Here is an 18,820-nt window from a genome sequence, read left to right on the forward strand (position 1 = left end):
CTACAGGATTTGCTGTTGGACTAGATGGGAGTGTAAGAGAAGGATGATTCCAGGGCTTTTAGCCTATGCAACTGCTGAAAGCATGGAATCTCCTGCCATTTATGGAGATGGGGGAAGTAGGTTTAGGTCTAAAGGGGAGCAGGATGGGGAGTTAAGTTTTAGAGATACTGTATTGGTTAGAACTTCAAATTTATTTTCTTTCTAGATCAGAGGAGAGATGTGGAAGAGACAGGTAAATTTGAGAGTCCTCTGTGTACAGCTGGTATTTAAAGCCGTGAGATAGGGTCACCTAGGGAAGAGGTGTCCAAGAACTGAGCCCTAAGGTAGTCTGAGTTAGAGGATGGGGATGAGGTGGAGGAAACAGCAAAGCTTGCTGAGGAGCTGGGTAGAAAACCATAAATGTGTGTGTTCTGAAAGCCCCAAATTAAGAAAATGTCTCAAGAAAGAGTGATCATCTGTGTCAAGTGCTGCTGCTAATTCAACAGGAATGGTTCAAGAGCAATGAGAATTCACCAGTAGAATTATCAGTACAGAGGTTCCAGAGCCTGACAGGAAAGGATTTAACAAAGAATAAGAGAAATTAGAGATACAAAGGTGAACAACTAATTTAAGAATTTTGCCCTTAAAGAAAAGCAGAAAACAATTGGCAGCCATAGATAGAAAAGGATATAAGATTTGAAAGATTTTTGTTTGCTTTTTAAAGATGGAAGAATTTTGGGGATGTTTATGCACGGACTGGAACTGATGCAGTCAGAGGGAGAAGGAATCACTGGCCAACATCTCTGGGCCCTAAGGAGGCCTGGCCTTCAGCTGGAGGAACTGTCCAAGCCCAGTACTGGGTACTAGGAAGGGACAGAGTAGCGGGCTGGGGGCAAGTGGGTTATGGGAGGAACCGGTGGAACTTTTCAGATTGCTTCTAATTTTCTTAGCAAAATAGGGAACAAGGCCTCTAAGACGATTTCTAGTGCCTACAAATCTAAGGAAATAAGAGGCAAAAGATCTGCATCATTTGTAATGATAATCTGTGCTGTTGCTGTGCATGAGATACTGCACTTCTTCTGAATCCTGCCTATCGCATAAAGCCCAGCTCGTCTACCTTACTTCAGTGACGAGCTCTTTCTAACTAACCTCCAGATTATTTGAACTACTCATTGGGCTTTTAGCATGTTGGTTATCTTCTTACTGATACCCAGTCTGCTCAGTGGTGTATAAATTGCTTGATTGTAGGGACGGACCATGCTGCACAGGATCTAGCATATAGCAAGTGCTTAATAAAAGGCTCTTCCCCTGGAGGGCCTGAGCTCGGCCATACACAGAATGTTTCCACAGTTTAGTTAGACTAGTTTGTTAATTTAATCCCGGTGTTTTTGTGTTAACCCATTTTTGAAACAATTTGCTTCTTTCAGGTTCAGGATTATCTGAGAAGGTTTGAAAGTATACCAGATATGCTTGAATTGGATCACCTCACAGTTTCAGGAGATGTGACATTTGGCAAGAATGTTTCACTAAAGGTGTGTTGTTCTAATGAAAATTACAGTTCTTACAGCTTTACAAAACAGGTTTCATGTTCTATTCCTAAATTTACCTTTATTTTAAAGAATACCTCTTAGACTATACTAGGTGTTTAGAAGACATAAATACATTGTTAAAATGAAATAGCTACCACAGTATTTAGTATTAGTACTGTCTTCCATAGATATACAACATAGTTAAAATACAATCACAATTGTTGTATATAGGAACTCTGGAATATAGCATTCAAATGGAAAGCAAACACTAGTAAATAACGTAACTAGTACCAATTTACTGAAATGACAGTCTTTAAAATAGAATCACTGTTAAAATAACATTAGCTCACCAAAAATGACTGTTTGAATCTGAATGAAAGCAGAAAAAAAATGACAACTTCACTTATACTGAATATCATCTATTCCCATTAATCGGTTGTCATCAGTATAAAGAGATTCATTCGTATACCGTAGTACTTGGGTACTTTGCAGAGTATCGTCTAACCTAAGAAACAGGAAGGACTATAGGTATAAATATTAAAGCTCAGAGCTAAAGATACAACAGCTTTTTCCTATTAAAAAAAAAAAATCCCATACCTAGATTACATGTGTTCTTCCTTTAGTAAACCTCCTTAAATGAAGATCTTGGGAAAACAAAAAGGTGTGTGTGTATGTGTGTAAACAGTTGACTCTTGAAAAACATGAGAGTTTGGGGAGGTGACCCCCATGTAGTCAAAAATCCATGTATAACTTTTGAGTCTCCCAAAATGTAACTATTAATAGCCTCTTGTTGACTGGAAGTCTTACTGATAACAGTTGATTAACACATAGTTCGCAGGCAGTACATATTATATACAGTAGTCTTACAATAGAGGAAGCTAGAGAAAAGTTTAAGAAAATCATTCACGGTACCATATTCACTGAAAAAAATGTAAGTGGACCCAGACAGTTCTAACATGCTGTTCCAGGGTCAGCTGTACAGACCTCTACATACGTGTATATACACACCTGGACGTAGACAGAACGTTATTGCTGATGTTGTGTGTATACACACGCGTGCACACACGTACGTGGAACTTCACTGCTGATACTGCCTCATCTAAACAGACTTAAGACATGAAGAATATTACAGTAAACTGTTTTTAAAAACAAAAACCCAAACCTCTATGTAAATATAAACCAAGCACCTCGGTATCTTTATGTGAAGGCAGATGATGCTGGTGACCTTGCAGACAGATCTTTGAAGGCCCGTCATGCTGTGGCACAGGGTCCACTTCTCACTGTGGGTAGGACCGCCTCGGATCCAGAGGCGGCGTTATCTAGAACTACTGCCAGGATTCTTAGAGGGACACCGTATACAGTTTTCCTTAACATGTTACTTTTCTTGTTTAATGTTGCTTATAAATACAACTGCTCCGTTGTAAATGGAGTTCTACATAAATTTGGTAATTTTAAGAAAATCCGTTGGATTTCAGCTGCAGTTTTAAGTATACTTTCTTCTGTTTTGTCTTCCTCGTCATGTAGGGAACAGTTATCATCATTGCAAATCATGGTGACCGAATTGACATCCCACCTGGAGCAGTATTAGAGAACAAGATTGTATCGGGGAACCTCCGTATCTTGGACCACTGAGAGGAAAAATACTGTGTACACTTCATACTAATTATGGGCTAAACAGTTTCTTACAATGAAATGTTCTCTAGGATTCTAAAGTTGGCAGGTACTTTACTGTGTTACTGTACCCTGCGGTGTTAATTTTTAAAGTAGAGTTTTTTGCAATATGCTTTTAGTCGAAGAAAAGCACAGATGGAAGCAATATTTTTTCTTCTCTGAAGAGGACCCTGAAAGTTAGTTCATCGTAAAGTGCAATACTGTTTAATCTTAAAACTGGGGCAGCTCTGCTGGAACATCTTTTAACAGAGGCCTCAGTGATGGTCACTTTGAATTGCTTGTGATTTCAAAAATAAAGCTGTGAGGCAATCCATGTGCACACATACACTTTCAATGCTAACTTTATGAAATGGCCAAAAAAAAAAAAAAAAAAAGGTTTACTCTTGAGAAACAGTTACTGGATCAGTTGGAAGGTCTGCTCTTGAAATATTTAAGTACTCACTGGCCAGTTACCTAACACATCTAGTTTTTGCATTTCTAAGAATCTCTACCACATCATTCTTTCCATAGGAATGAAACCTGAAGGTATTTAGTCCCTTTCCTCTGGTCCTCAAGCTGGGATGCCTGCCATGCTTTCCACAGACTCTCCCGTTTATTAAAACAAAGGGATGTTTCTTTTCCCAGCTGCAGGGATGGGGTGGGTAGAGGTAGGGTACTTCTTTTACATCCTTGTTCTCTGGTGTGGTGGGTGGAGGTATAACTTTATAAAAAGTCCCCTTTCCTTGAAGCTTTCTTCTTGCGATTGAAAATATTCACAGATAACCTTTCAAGTCTGCTCTGCTGGTAGTTTAATTTGTGGCTTTTCTCTAAGGAGTAATTATATTTTCTAATTCTTCCATACTTGTTTTTGAGTAGGCTGCTTGTAATTTAAAGTTTACTGTATACTATTAAAAAAAAGTTGCCTTATAAAGTCTGGTAATTTTTTACAGCTTTATTTTAGACAGTTGAAGAACCAGTGACATACCTTAGTAATGATAAAACAGGCTTTCCTTTTAGGAAATGAAGGAGCACAAAATAAGACTGTTATCTCATTGTACATAATCCCCACAAGTTTAGGCACTCTGACAGGGTTAGGCAAGATTCCCGGGATGAGGTGAGGCACAGGCACTTTCATTTGTAGAGTGCTGCTGATTCTAATTTTGAAGGTAGGTATTATAAAATCTTTAAATAACTTACTCATCACCTTATATTTCTGGCCCCGACACAGCAGCCTATATTTTAAAAGTTCTAGTTCTCCCTCGTCTTTGTTCATATACACGTCGAAAGTAACTTAAAAACAAGAACCCGAGGGGGCCATACTTCGCATGTTATCTAAATGTTAAAATGAGAACTCATAAATAGGCAGAGTATATGAAAATGTATTCTTACCATCTGCTAGAAATAAAAAGGCAAAAAAAAACCACCCCCACAAACCAACCCTTCATAGATACTTTTATAAAAATACAGCTATTAAACTGCAGCCTTTCATATACCACTTCTGAAAAGTATTTAAGTTAGTAGTTGAATAAATAAATGCCAATATCTTATTCTTTAATTATTACTGTGATCAGACTTTCAAGTATTTAGACTATACTGGAAGGCTTTACCCAGCCGACATAAAGTGGTGGTAGAAAGATTAAATATGCGACACACAAGGCCTGAAACCTGACATTGGTCACTAAAACAAAAACTGAATTCCTAAATCCAAGCAATCAAAAGATGTTTATTTTTTATAGAAAGATCTGTAAAAAAATAATTTTTCAAACAGCTTTACTTTCATAGAGAAAACTTTCTACAGAGGTTGACTAAGATTTTAATATTTTAAATTGTACCATCATTAAATAAGGTGGGACACCATATGAATTTCATTGCACTGGAAGAAATGCAAAGCATTTTTTAATATAAAGTATACAGAGCATTCTAGTCAACTACAGCTGTGTTACAGCTATGTGTTCTTTTGGATTTGGTCCAAAGAAACCTGAGTCTGTTTCCAGAGAGAATGAAAAATGTTATAGACACCTGATCAGTTACTCCTCACTGAAGGAAGCATAAAAATGGCATTCCTTGTAGACCCCATTGAATCCCAGTTTCCCAACACTGATAATTTCCTTTTCCCCTTCCCCTGTCCCAGTTCACTTTGGGTTCGAGGTCCAGTTCTTGAATCACAGGCATCCATATTTTCTTCATAAACATACACATCCCATGGTCAGATGAGCTACCCCGTTTTCCAGTATGTCATCACCTCTTCTGTTCCCAGATCTCGGACATATTTAGGTCCAAATCTTTAAGACCTTTTAAGGCTTGAAGATTTCCAGTGTAAAAAGCTACATCTGCTGTGACCAACCTAAACATTGGAGACAAAACTATTTTTAATCTCATACTTTCTACCGCATAATTAAAGAAGCAATGCTCATAGAGTCAGTCTTATCCTAGCTGCTAGACTATTATTTAAAATTCTGATTTCCTAGGGACCAAATGTCAATATTATTTCTTAGCAGGATTCCTGCTATCATATAGTTAGAGTGCTCTATTTCAACAGTAAATATCTTGAAGGACTAAACCAGTGCAGGCCGGACTTGGTTTCATAATTCTGCCCAATAAAACATCATAAAATAATAATATGTTAAGATGTTTCTTTGATCAGTTGTAGCAGACTATACAGTTGACCCTTGAACATCACGAGTTTGAACTGCACAGGTCTACTTATGCAGATTTTTTTCAACATGGTACAGCATGAAATGTACTTTTATGATTTTCAAAAACTTTTCTCCAGCTTTATTACAAGAACATAGTATATAACATAAAAATGTGTTAACTGTTGATGTTAACGATAAGGCTTCTGGCCAACTGTGTATTATTAGATTCTTGGGAAGTCAAAAATTACATGCAGGTTTTCCTAACCCCCGCATTATTCAAGGATCAACTGTACACGTATATGACCAATGAAATCAGGTAAAAGAAAGACAAGGCTTCCTGAGTGACATCCAAAGAAGTTCATGCTGGGACTCCTGCGTATGTATTACAAGATATAAAACTTGATACTGACAATACAGCAACACTAGATGAGAAAACAAAGTCACATCTTTGTGTACTGAACTGTCCCATCCACGGCTATACTTGAGAGGACATTCCAGGAAAGAACACTCAGATAAACAGGTATCACAGCTTCAAGCATGTAAAATAGGGATCGGTCTGAGTAGATGTATGTGTTGGCACATACGGGCCGTGGAGGAACGAAGAGACTTCGATTTAATAGTTTGTAAAAGGAGTGGAAATCCCACCTCAGTACTTTAATGAACACCTACGTCATGGACTGCGGGACCCTCTGCGGCAAAGGGATTGGAAGCACCCTTAGCGCCGGTACCACGGCCCAATTTATAAATGCCTTCAGCCATATGCACTGGATGCTTCACCTCTTATCACATGGCAGAGTTTACTAAGGACCACATTTTTCATTTAAAACTCATCTAATCTGAGTACTTTAAAAAGATTTGAAATTACACTGGTGATAGATAATATGGTCAGTTAAATACACTGAAACTGACAGCAACAGCTCAAAAAAGGACAAAGCCTTTATAAGGCAAGGTCCTCACATTAAAAACTAAGCGTAAAATTAGCATAAATATTCATTTAAACATATTTCTAGAGTTCTATCAAAGTTGAAAATTGTTTGACATAAAAGCAGAAGTTTGCAACATTCATAACAAAGGGTTAGTTTGACTAGTGCGTACACAAAAATCTAAAATCAAGAAAAATAATACCCACGAGAAAAATGGGCAAAGAAAGTGAACAGGAAAAGTCAGAGAACATGTGAATGACAAATAAACATATGAAAAGAGGACAAACATTAGAAAATGTAAATCAAAACAAGATACTACTGGCAACGAAGGACTTAAAAATCTAACAGCAAATGTTGGCAACACAGAGGCCACTTTGGAGAATATTCTGGCAATACCTAGTAGAGTGAAAATGTACATATGCTCTGATCAACTTGGATATGACCCATAAAGAAATGGTCACACCAGTAGGCATGTTTATAGATCTTCACAAGGCATAGTTGTAATGGAAAAAAATAGTGAACTAGAAATGTCTCATTTGGGGCAATATGGTAGATTCCTGTGGGAGAATAAAAAGCAGTAAAAAATGGACAATTCCTACCTATCAAATAGATAAACCAGTAATAATGCTGAATAGAAAAAAGGAGCATATGCACAATATACCACATAAGTAAATTAAGTTTATAAAACAGTGCTACCTACTTTTTTAAGGTATAGAGAGATAATGCAAAGGACTTAAGGAATACAGACCAAACTTATTGGAAATATTAACTATGGGGTTGGGAGAGAAAGAATGAGACCGGAGAAAGGGATGCTTCAGTTTCATTTGGAATGTCGTTCTTTTTTTTCCTTAAATATTTGAGAGTGAGTGAGAGAGAGAGAGCATGTGCCGGGGAGAGGGACAAGGGAGGGAGGGGAGCAGACTCCCCACTGAGCTGGGAGCACGATGCAGGGCTCCATCCCAGGACCCCTGGGATCGTGACCCGAGCCCAAGACAGATGTTTAACCAACCAAGCCACCCAGGCACCCCTTGTTTTCTAACGTAAACATTTTTTTCCAGTGAAAATGAAAACTGTTAATGATCAATTCTAAGCAGCAATACAACTATTATCATTCTATGTCTGTATTTTAAAAATGCCTTAAAATACATTTTAAAAATCTCATCAAAAAACTTGGTTTAGGGAGAAAGGAGGATAGGGAGTAACTGCTTAATGGGTAGAAGATTTCCTCTTGGCTTTTATTTTTTTTGACTGTTGAACCTATTTTATCATGTGACTGGAAAAACGAACTAGAATTCACTTGTGAATGCACAAACTGCTACTGCATTATTAAAGGTAAAATGGTTAATTTTATGTCAATTTCATCTTAAAAAAAAAAAAAAAAGCCATGCTTTTTAGAGCCATTTCAAGAACAAAAATTCCTTTTAAGCAGATAGTTTCCTATGCCTTTGGCTAGAGTCTAGAGGTTAATTTTCAGGGAATTCCATCTGTAAAGGGATCATTTAGAGGCATAAATTGCCTTATAGAGAATTAGTGTCTTTAAAAGTATGTGACAGTGAAGATCTCTAAGGTGGTATGACCCCCAAATAGCTGTATTAACAAAGAAAATAATAGGTAATGAGTTAGCTTGGATGCTTCAGAACTATTGGTCAGAAAAACCAACCAACCAACACAGATTTAGCTATGGGAATAAAAGTAGAAGGTTATAATGGAGTGGGACTTAAAAATATTAGTTTTTAAAAAAGTTTCTGAGAGGTATCTGGTGTTCATAAAATGTCCTTGAACTTTTTCTGTGGTCTTGAAATTTTTGAAAGTAACAATTCTTAAAAAAAAAAAAGAAAAGAAAAGAAAGAAAGAGAAGAACCAGGTAATAATCAAGGGAGAGAATCAGATTTTTACATAAAAAAAATTCAGCATGATCATCAGACTCAACTGAAGCTTCCAAGTATTTCTTGCAAAATCAATTCAATATATTTGTTTTGTTGGACAGGGCCAATTTCTGACTCCAAAATACGATTTTTCATTTGTTCCTATAAACTTGAAATTTAAGCCTGAAACTTAACAGGGAATAAAGTATTTGATTCCTTGAATATCCACAGAACGGATAACACTAAAGAAATCATATTAAGGTGTAGCTTCATGATCAGTGCTTTTGCATTTTGTCCCCATTATCTTTATCTATGTTGCTCTTCACAAAAATCTTGCAACAGTACTTTTTACCATCATCCCTATTTTCAAATCTAGGAAAATCAAAGTACATAGAGAGTAAGCAATTTACCTAAAGTCACATAGCTATTAAGTAGCAGCACTTTACCCATTTCGGATTCTGAATTGTTTTCTCTTATATAACTACACTATTTCACCGATAATACATGTAATTTGTCCAAAAGCTTACAATAAAATGGACATACATACACTTATGCTCTGTTTTTTTGTGACCCAATGAAAGAGTTAAAGCAAATTTTATCCTTCTCATTTTATAATTAAGGCAGAAGTTAAGTGGACCTTCTCGCTATCACATAGCTACAAAGTAGGACTTTTTGAGTCCTGTCTGCATACAGAGAAACTACTGGGTAACATAGAAGGTACAACTGACTCCCACTGCCTCAAAACAGACATGTAAGTTAAGTAACTGACCATTTCTAAAACACGTTAATCTACACAGATAGATACAGATACCCTCTCCGGAAAGAAAGAAAAGGAAAAAAGTTGCTGATTTCACCACTGTGGGGGCACATAGTAAAAATATGTCACAAACATACCCATTTTGAGGTCCTCCATCATTTATCACATTTAAATGAGATAACTGCTTTTTCAAGTGGAGTTTATAACTTGCATTAATTCTTAAAAATAACATCTGGAAAAGAAATAAAATGGTTTCTTAAAACTCTACTGAAATAGAAGACACAAGCATCTGAGTTACCAGTATCAAATCAATATTATGTGGAGGAAGTATTTTTTAAAAAATCTTTGCTTTGGCATACACTTGTAAGAAGCTCCTCTTAGGTATTTAGTTGCTATTTTAGTATAATTTTTCCTCCATTTTTGGAGAAAAGCTCATTTTCCCCTTATCAGCAGAACTTCTTTTAGAGACGTAACTTATCACTGCCTTTCTGCCCCTTAGAAGTCCTCTAGGATATATAAGGGGGACTGACCAAGACAGGTAAAAAGAAATGGAGAATTCTGTAATATATTAAATAGGAATGTGATAGAAAAAAAGTTACAATGGTAGAGGCAAAGGTACTTTCATCCTTCCAAACTGGTAAAATTACTTGAAAGTATTTTATTGCTCCTGCATGCACATTTTTGTTGCAATGACCCAAAACTTCTGTGGGAAATAGAGTTACTCTCTGAAAACGATTTTGTGGAGTAACATATATCTTCTGTTGGGGGAAAATATATGTAAAGTCATCTATGGAAGTTTTGTGGAATTACTGGTATTCAAGTGACAATACTGACATAAAATCTAATTCTTACTCAGCTTTGACAAGAGCTCCCTTTAAATTATGATGCAGATAAAAAAACACATGGAATACCTGGATGCCCAGCTCCCTGACCTGGCCATAAGAACTCAAGATGACAAATCCAGAAGGTCAGAATCAGAGGTGGGAGATCTTACACTTGGAATGAGAAGGATGGCTTGACTGGGAAGAAATGAGGAAGAAAAAAGACCCCCAAGTGGGTGCTCCATATCTTATGGCTCCTTCTCAGTCCTCAGTGAGCCCTCAAAGGAGTTGGATGATATTTAATCATGAGTTTGGAATGATTAATGAAAATCTAGGGAAGCATGAAGAAAAACAGTAATAGCTACTATAGGATGGAAGTCTGAGGTGGTATGGGAAAGGAGACCCAGCAGAAGAAAGAGTAGACAAGAGACACTAAGAAAGTTACTTTTCGCTCCCAAAACTACCATTTCCATGTACTCAACCAATTAGAGGTAAACTCCAATAACAAATTTATCTGAATAGCAAAAATCCCAGTGAAAAGTCATTAGTCATACAACTAGGCTTGTAGTCTAACACTGTATCATTCTACAGCTAGGCTTGAATGAGATAACCTGGTATAGAGGGAACACGCTAAGGTGGGTAAAGATGATTGGAAAAAAAAAAATACTGGAAACTTCTAAGTACCAGGAGAAGGGAACCAAGCAAGTGGGGGGGGGGGGGGGGTGGTAGGAATGTTGGTGAACAGTGATGAGAATTCTGTGTAACATTTTTATAGGGAAGATTGTAGGGACAAAGGATGGATACTTCAGAGGTGAGAAGTGCCAAAGGCTACCCATTTTGCTGTTTTCCGTTATGCCTACTACAGATCACTTGTGCTGATCTAACAACTATTAATGAGGTATACTGATTGAGTTACTTTATGTGTCTTATTAATTCCATCACTAATTCCTCCACTATCCCATTTGGATTATAATAACATCAGTATATTTGACTGTTGATAAATGCCAACTCTAATTTTCAAACTAATAATATAATGAATGATGGAAGTAGACTCTGAGATCTCTGATAGTCAATGGACAAATGAAAAATCTGCTTTTTATAATTGCTGACATAGAGCAGAACAGTATTGCCCTGGCCTGTTAGAGCTAGGGGCACTTTGAAATCAGAAATTTTCATCCACGTTCCACAGGTCAATGTAACAGCTGAAAAAACTAATAATCATATTGGAATATGAACTAGGCTTAAATGCACCAAAAGTATGTAAAAATACTCCAATTCTGCATGCATATGTTATATATCAAAAAGCAGTTTTAGGAATTACTACTCACTTGTGTTTGTTCTTCTGGAAGAAGATCAAATATAGCTTCATGCATTTTTGCCATTTGCTTACAAATATTCCTGAAACAGGCAGAAGGAACGGGAGCTTTCACCTCATACTGGCAGGGAAAAATAATGAGAATTATGTCATATCCTCTGGATTGTTTAATGTTCCTACTGTTCCCTCAGACGTAGGTTTTCAGCCCTTACATGCCTAACTCTGATATTGTTGAAGCTTACACTTCAACTATGATCTGTGCTACTCATGCAAATCTCAAGAACTTTTCATTAAATATCCTAATCTACTTTGAGAAAGCCGGCATAATTTAGTGGCTAAGAACATAGGCTACTTCCCTTAAGATTGACTACTTCGGTTCAAATCCCAGCTCTTCAAATTCTTAGCTATGTGACAATGGGCAAGTTAAAGTTACTTCATTCTCTATCTCAAAGAGCTTGCTGTGAGGACTTAAAAAGATGGCTCATAAGGATACACAACAGTGCTTGATACAAAATATTTACACAAAAAATGTTAGCTACCAATCTGGCTCAATATACAATGATGAATCTTTAGGCCCTCCAAATGAACAGATTATTTTTAAACATAATTTTCAGAATGTGTCAACATGATCAGATCTGAAATCAATAGGACTCTGGTAGGATTAAAATTTTTTCTTTTGTAGGTAGGCCAATATACAGTAATCATATTTAGCCTCACTATGGTAAAGAAAGACTTTTCAGCAATGATCTATACTGAAAATTTAAACAGGTAAATTCATTTTACTATCCTTACATTTGAACAATACACCAATATCATCCATATAACCATCTCTGGCCCACAGTTTATAATTCACAAATTATATACTATTTTAATTTACAAGACTTGTCTGGGCTAAATAATTTACTTTTTTTAAAGATTTTATTTATTTATTCATGAGAGATACAGAAAGAGAGAGAGGCAGAGACACAGGCAGAGGGAGAAGCAGGCTCCCTCCATGCAGGGAGCCCGACATGGGACTCGATCCTGGGACTCCAGGATCACACCCTGAGCCGAAGGCAGGCGCCAGACTGCTGAGCCACCCAGGGATCCCTGGGCTAAATAATTTAATGTACTAATCTTACAGAGTTTATTAAAATGATGAGTTCCAAATATAATGCTCTTAGAACCATGTAGAAGTCACCATGTGAGTGCACCAAAATAAGAAAAGTTGTGATCACCTAGCGTTTTACCTTGCCTCAGCCTGAAATATATAAAATACCCCCTTATCTTTTTTTATTAATAACACTTTTAAGATACAATTCACATACCATAAAATTCACCCTTTTAAAGTATACAATTAACTGGTTTTTAGTAAACTCATACAACCATCACTATTAATTTCTGAACTTTTTCATCACCCCAAAAGAAACCCATAACCATCAGCAGTTACTCCCTATGCCCCACGCTCCCCGGCTCCTGGCAACTACTAATTTCCATAAATGTAATCATACAATATGTGGCTTTTTGTGACTGGCTTCTTTCACTTAGCATAATGCTTTCAACAGTCTTCCAAGTTGTTAACACGCATCAATACTTCGTCCTTCAAGGGGCAGCATGATATTCTACTGTATGAATATACCATAATTTATCTCATCATCAGCTGATGGACATTTGGGTTCTTTCCACTTTCTGGCTATTATGAATAATAATGCTATGGACATTCATGTACTGGTTTCTGTGTGAAAAATGTTTTTTAATTCTCTGGGGTGTATACTTAGAAATGGAATTACTGGGTCATATGGTAACTTTAATCTTTGAGAAAATGCCAAAATTTTTTCCAAAGTAGCTATATCATTTTACAATCCTATTCAGCAGTGTATGAGGGCTCCAATTTCTCCACATCCTCCACCAATACTTGTTATTGTCTGTCTTTTTTATTTAGACATCCTAGTGGGTATGAAGTAGTTATTTCATTGTGGTAATGTCCCCATATCGAACTACCATCCTGTACTGGGTTGAACAGTATCCCCCCCCAAATTCATGTTCACTTAGAATCTTGTAAGGTCATACTGGTTAGAGTGGGCCCTAAATCCACTGACTGGTGTCTTTATAAAAGAAAGGAGAAGGAAATTTAGACACAGACACACAGAAGGAAAATGGCCACATGAAGACAGAGGCAGAAATCGGAATGATGCATCTACAAGCCAGAGAATGCCAACAACTGATGGCAAGCACCAGAAGCTAGAAAGACTCTCTGCTAAGGCCTTTAGAGGGAGCATGGCTGACAACACTTTGATTTAGGACTTCTTGCCTCCAGAACCATGAGAGAATATATTTCTGTGGTTTTAAAGCCGCTCAGTCTTTGGTAATTTGTAATGGCAGCTCCAGGTAACTAGTACACCCCCTAAAACCTTCCTTCACCTCTGCCTCCCCTAGAGATACTATCCTTTCCATCTTACCTTCACCATCATATTTCTCCAGTCACCAAAACTTGATACTGTACTCCTTTATTCTCAACCCTTAAAATTTGGTTCTTGCCACTACCCAAAGCACTTTCCTCCACTATTAACAACAATCTTCTGAAATGTCTTTCTGCAAAAATCACTGAAGACATCTTAACTTCCAAATTTAGTAATTTCCCTAGGCATTCTTCTTCCTCATTGCTCTGCAGTATTCACACACGTCACACTTGAAACATGGTCCTTGGTCCTCATGGAATGAAATGCTTTCCTGATTCCTCCCCTCCTGACCTTCCTCGTCTTATGTCTCCTAAGCACAAAGCTTCCTCAATTTTACTCCTCCTTATTGTCCCCTCTTTCTCTCTTATCAATCTCAACCTAACAACTTCTAATATATCTCTAGTCCTGAACCATTTTATTAAGTCACACATTTCCTAAATGTTCCATACCATCCCTGAGTTTACCATGAGCTTTCCCCAACCCGCTCCTCTTTCATGTTTCAATTACTATTGCTGGTATTACAATCCTCCTGCTCACACAGACTGGAAATCTCCCAGTCAGTTTTTATTCCTCAGTGGCTAAGTGCCATCAAATGTACTTTCAGATTATTTTGCACATTCCTACTGCAGGTCAGAATTTCTCAACCTCTACACTACTGACATTTTGGATTACCTTGTTTTTTGTTGTTTGGGCTATCCTGTGTATTATATATAGGATGTTCAGTAGCATTCTTGACCTCTCTTCTCTAGCTACCAGTATCATCCCACTCCCCAAACTGTGACAACCAAAAATGTTTCCAACACTTCTGAAAGTCCTCAGAGGACAAAGCTATCTCCGTTAAGAAACACTGCCCTAGGTAAGGTCTTCAAGATTCTCACCTGAAAAAAATGTAGTCACATTTTAATGAGTCCAAATATAAGGTCAACAAACATTTAATAAAACTGACTAGTACACAGTAAGCTCTGGATACATATTTTCTTAGATGTGTGTATATATGAACATGTGTGTGTGTGTGTGTGTGTATGTAGGTATGTAGGTGTATGAGTGTGTGTATGTGTGTGTGAATGTGTATGATTGAATGAATGCATCAGATACTATGCCGGCTAGTGTACAAGGATGAATCAGAGACAGAGATCTCTGGGGAGCTGACAGCCTAAAAGCTGATTGGCAGTCCAGAAAGTGGATCCCGCATGCCACAAGAACCCGGGTGAAGGAAATATAGGCAACAGCATAGATGGCTTCCAGAGCAGCACACCTGAGCTGCTGAGTCTTCAAATGAAAAAAAATTAAGTGAAAGCATTCCAAACAAAGGACACGCCATATCACCTCAAATCCACTGTACATGCTATCTGATAAATCCTTCTAAAGTGCAATTCTAATCATGTGATTTGTTAATTTAAAAACTTTTGGGTTCTACTTCCACAGAGATAGCACAGAGAAACTGTCTCACTTTGGCAGAGCATAGGAAGAAGAGGTGACTACCTCAGACAAAAAACTAACATTTTCACAAATTCCCAATGGCCATATATGGACTAGCATATGTTTACAGTAAGTGAGAATTCTGGCCACAGCGCAATCTGCACTCACTCACAAATTCTTCTCCACAGGTCTCCAGGTACTCACAAGCAACACTGAGGTCAGAACTGGAGACCACAGAGTCACTCTCAGTAGTAACACAGGCAAGCAGGAGGTAACTGGCTGCCACTAGAGAAAAGGAACAAGTGCTGCCCACTTCCCTGCACCCTCCTCTTATAAAAGGAAAAGCCTAAAGTCATGGAGAAAGGGCACCAAATTCTTTTATCCCCAGGGCTGTGAGGATAAAAACAAAAAAATACTTCTAAGCCCAGGATCAAAAACTAATCAAAGCAGAGGTTGGCTACCACTGGAGGAGGGGTGGGAACACTGAGAAGGCTTTACTTCCAAGTCTGATTCCAAGACTTATAATAATGCTATGATAGTTACAACATTAAGACAAGGTATTGCTGTAAGACAGACTTACAGATCAATGGAACGGAATAGAAAATCTGAAAATAGACCCACACAAAAAGAGCCAATTGAGATTTTCAACAAAGATGCCAATGGAGAAAGGACAGTCTTTTCAACAAAAGGTGTCAGAACTATCCAGAAAAAAGAATATATAAAAATCAACTAGAAATGGATCACAGATATATACATAAAACCTGAAACAATAAACCTTTCAGAAGAAAACACTGAAAACTATCTTTGTGACTTGGATTATACAAAAATTCCTTAGTATAGGACATAAGAACCATGAACAATAAAAGAAAAAACTGGTAAATGAATTCATCAAAATTTAAAAACTGTTCTTAAGACACTGTTAAGAAAATGAAAAGATAAGTGACAGACTGGGAGAAAACACTTAGGAAATACATATCTGATAAAGGACTTATATCTAGAATATATAGACAACTCTTAAAACTCAATAACCCAATCTTTAAAAGTTAACTAAAAGTTTAAACACTCTACCAAAGACATGGGTGGAAACGAATACATGAAAAGGTACTCAACATCTAAGTTATTATGTAAACTAAAACCACAATGAGATACTATTCCATACAGATACATTAAAAAACAAACAGACATACAATAGAAAGCACTGGTGAAGGTGAAAAGCATCTAAACTCTCATATATCACAAGGAGGGGGAAAAATGGTATAGTCCCTTTGGAAAAAAAAATTGGCAGTTTTAATGAAGTGTCATAAAGTTTTACATTTCTATACAACCATCAATCTATTCGAAGGTATTACACAAAGAAATGGAACACGTGCCCACATAAAGATGTGCACGTGAATGTTTATAGCAGCATTATTCATAAAAGCCAAAGACCAGAGAGAATCCAAAGGACTATCCACTGATAAATGGATGACTAAACAGTGATACATCCATACAGTGGATACTACTCTGTAACAAAAAGGAACAAACCACTAGCACATATTATGAATTTCAAAAGCACTATGCTAAATGAAAGGAGCCTGGGACAACAAGCTACATTCTAATTCCATTTAAAGGACATTCTGGAAAAAAAACAAACTACATAGATGAAAATCAGATCAGTTGTCAAAGTTTTGTGATGTGGGGAGAGGACTACAGAAGTGCTCCAGAGAATGTTTAACAGTGATGCAGCTGTTGCGTATCTTGACTGTGGTAGTTCTACCAACACATAGGTTAAAGTTAGCCAACTGTATACTTAGAAAGAGTGAATTTTTTGGAATGCAAGTTATAGCCCTACAAGCCTGACTTAAATTGTTTAGCTTTCCACTGGAAGTCAAAACTCTTTATTTGCCTTTCCACCATACCTCCCATTCCTTGGTTCATTCACCCTAATACATTAGCTAAGTGGAATAACTTGCCTTTGTTATTAACAACATCAGCAAAAGCATTAGCAGCCAACATTTACTGGAAACTTGCTATAGTCAGACATATGATAAAAAAAAAAAGGCACTCCATATAAATATTATCTCATTAATCATCACTATAACCTTATAAGGCTCTATTATTTTCCCCATTTAAAGCCAGAAACTGAGGCTTGAGGAGATTAATTTGCCCAAGGTGCTTCAGTGGCTATTCTGGGACAAACACTGAATGTGAACTTAGGTCTATTGGACTCCAAAACCCTTCCTCTTGATTCCTACCCGCTATTACCTCAGAGCATCTCATTAGCTCAACTTTATTTGACCTGATCATGCCTATGTTTGTTTAAAAGCAAAACTTACGTGCATGCCTCATCCATGAGGCTTTCCCAGATCTCCCTCCTCAGCTGGTAATCAGCTCCTCAAAAAGCATTAAAAGCTCTAATAGCACAAAATCAATTCTGTACTTATGGCTCTTGACATACTCTACCCTCCTGTTATAATTATCGATATGCTTCTCCTATTAGATATTTTACTATTTGAGGGACAACACTGAAGATTTCTTCACCCTATGTGTCCCACGTACCTCACACAGTTCAACTTCCTGAATGAATAAAGGAATGAATGAATGAATAAATTATGGCTGGGACATTAGTTTAGCCAGTAGTACAATTAGATGCTAATGTTTCAAAAAAAAGAAAAAAAAAAGATGTTAATGTTTCATTCTATCCAAGCAATGGTACCATTACTTATTAGCTTTTTAGAATCAGCCTCTATTACTGTGTTATCCTTCTTTCCCTATATTAAATTTTCAGATAAGAAAACAAAAAGCTACAATTAAGAGGCTAACCCAAACCAAATACTGTAAATACTGTCTGTTATCTTGGGATGAATTAAATACAGAGCTAAACTCCCAGGCAACCCATGAAAACCACCAGGATAGGGAGTGGCAAAGAGAGACTTGCTAATACTGGGAGAATGTAATAGGTCAAGGTAACAGGAGAAGTAGGAAGTTGAAGTAGGAAGATAGGAGTGAAGAGTGAAGGGTAAGGCAAAGTGACTAGGCCTGATTAAGTGGCATTTTTCTAAAGATACCTTCCAGGATGGGGAAGCCCTGCTGGAAACCACTGCTTCTTTTAATGACCCATTTGGAATGGGAAACAAACAAGAAACAGATACTGAAATTGATGATCTATGAGGGAAATAACAGAGCACCTTAGACTCTGGCACTTCAGGCTGGAAAATAAGAACACACCTTATGACAAATTATTTCTCTATTCTCATCTTTGTTCTCTCAATTCTGTCTCTGAAAGCCTTTCAGACTAAAACCTAGTTTGAAGAAGGTACATATTTGTCAATGCAGCTAATATAGAAACTTCTATATACGGTTTCTATCATTCTTAAAATAATCTCCTCCTTCCCCGTTCCAACCCCTTAGGAGATGATTATCCATTATTCAGGCAATCTGAACATTCTATTGAGTTTTTCTAAACCCTAAATAATTTGATTGTTTAGACAACTGTGAAAAGGCATGGT

General features: G+C 37.1%; 2 protein-coding genes across 15 annotated transcripts in view; one reads left to right on the plus strand and one right to left on the minus strand.

Moving 5' to 3' along the window:
• The window catches only part of UGP2 (UDP-glucose pyrophosphorylase 2), a 66,299-nt gene extending 62,210 nt beyond the window's left edge, over positions 1-4,089 (plus strand). For all 8 annotated transcript variants that reach the window (XM_072768592.1, XM_072768589.1, XM_072768595.1 and 5 more), the window contains 2 exons: positions 1,407-1,511; positions 3,033-4,089. In XM_072768592.1, coding sequence (XP_072624693.1) covers positions 1,407-1,511; positions 3,033-3,140 — 213 coding nt within the window. In that variant the 3' untranslated portion in view covers positions 3,141-4,089. The remainder of the gene's footprint in view (positions 1-1,406; positions 1,512-3,032) is intronic.
• A 6-nt stretch (positions 4,090-4,095) lies between these two features.
• Positions 4,096-18,820, minus strand: part of VPS54 (VPS54 subunit of GARP complex) — a 78,177-nt gene continuing 63,452 nt past the window's right edge. For all 7 annotated transcript variants that reach the window (XM_072768584.1, XM_072768582.1, XM_072768585.1 and 4 more), the window contains 3 exons: positions 11,489-11,596; positions 9,477-9,571; positions 4,096-5,502 (listed from right to left, as the gene is read on the minus strand). In XM_072768584.1, coding sequence (XP_072624685.1) covers positions 5,397-5,502; positions 9,477-9,571; positions 11,489-11,596 — 309 coding nt within the window. In that variant the 3' untranslated portion in view covers positions 4,096-5,396. The remainder of the gene's footprint in view (positions 5,503-9,476; positions 9,572-11,488; positions 11,597-18,820) is intronic.

Source organism: Canis lupus, chromosome 11 (assembly GCF_048164855.1).
Source record: "Canis lupus baileyi chromosome 11, mCanLup2.hap1, whole genome shotgun sequence".
NCBI classification, from domain to species: domain Eukaryota; kingdom Metazoa; phylum Chordata; class Mammalia; order Carnivora; family Canidae; genus Canis; species Canis lupus.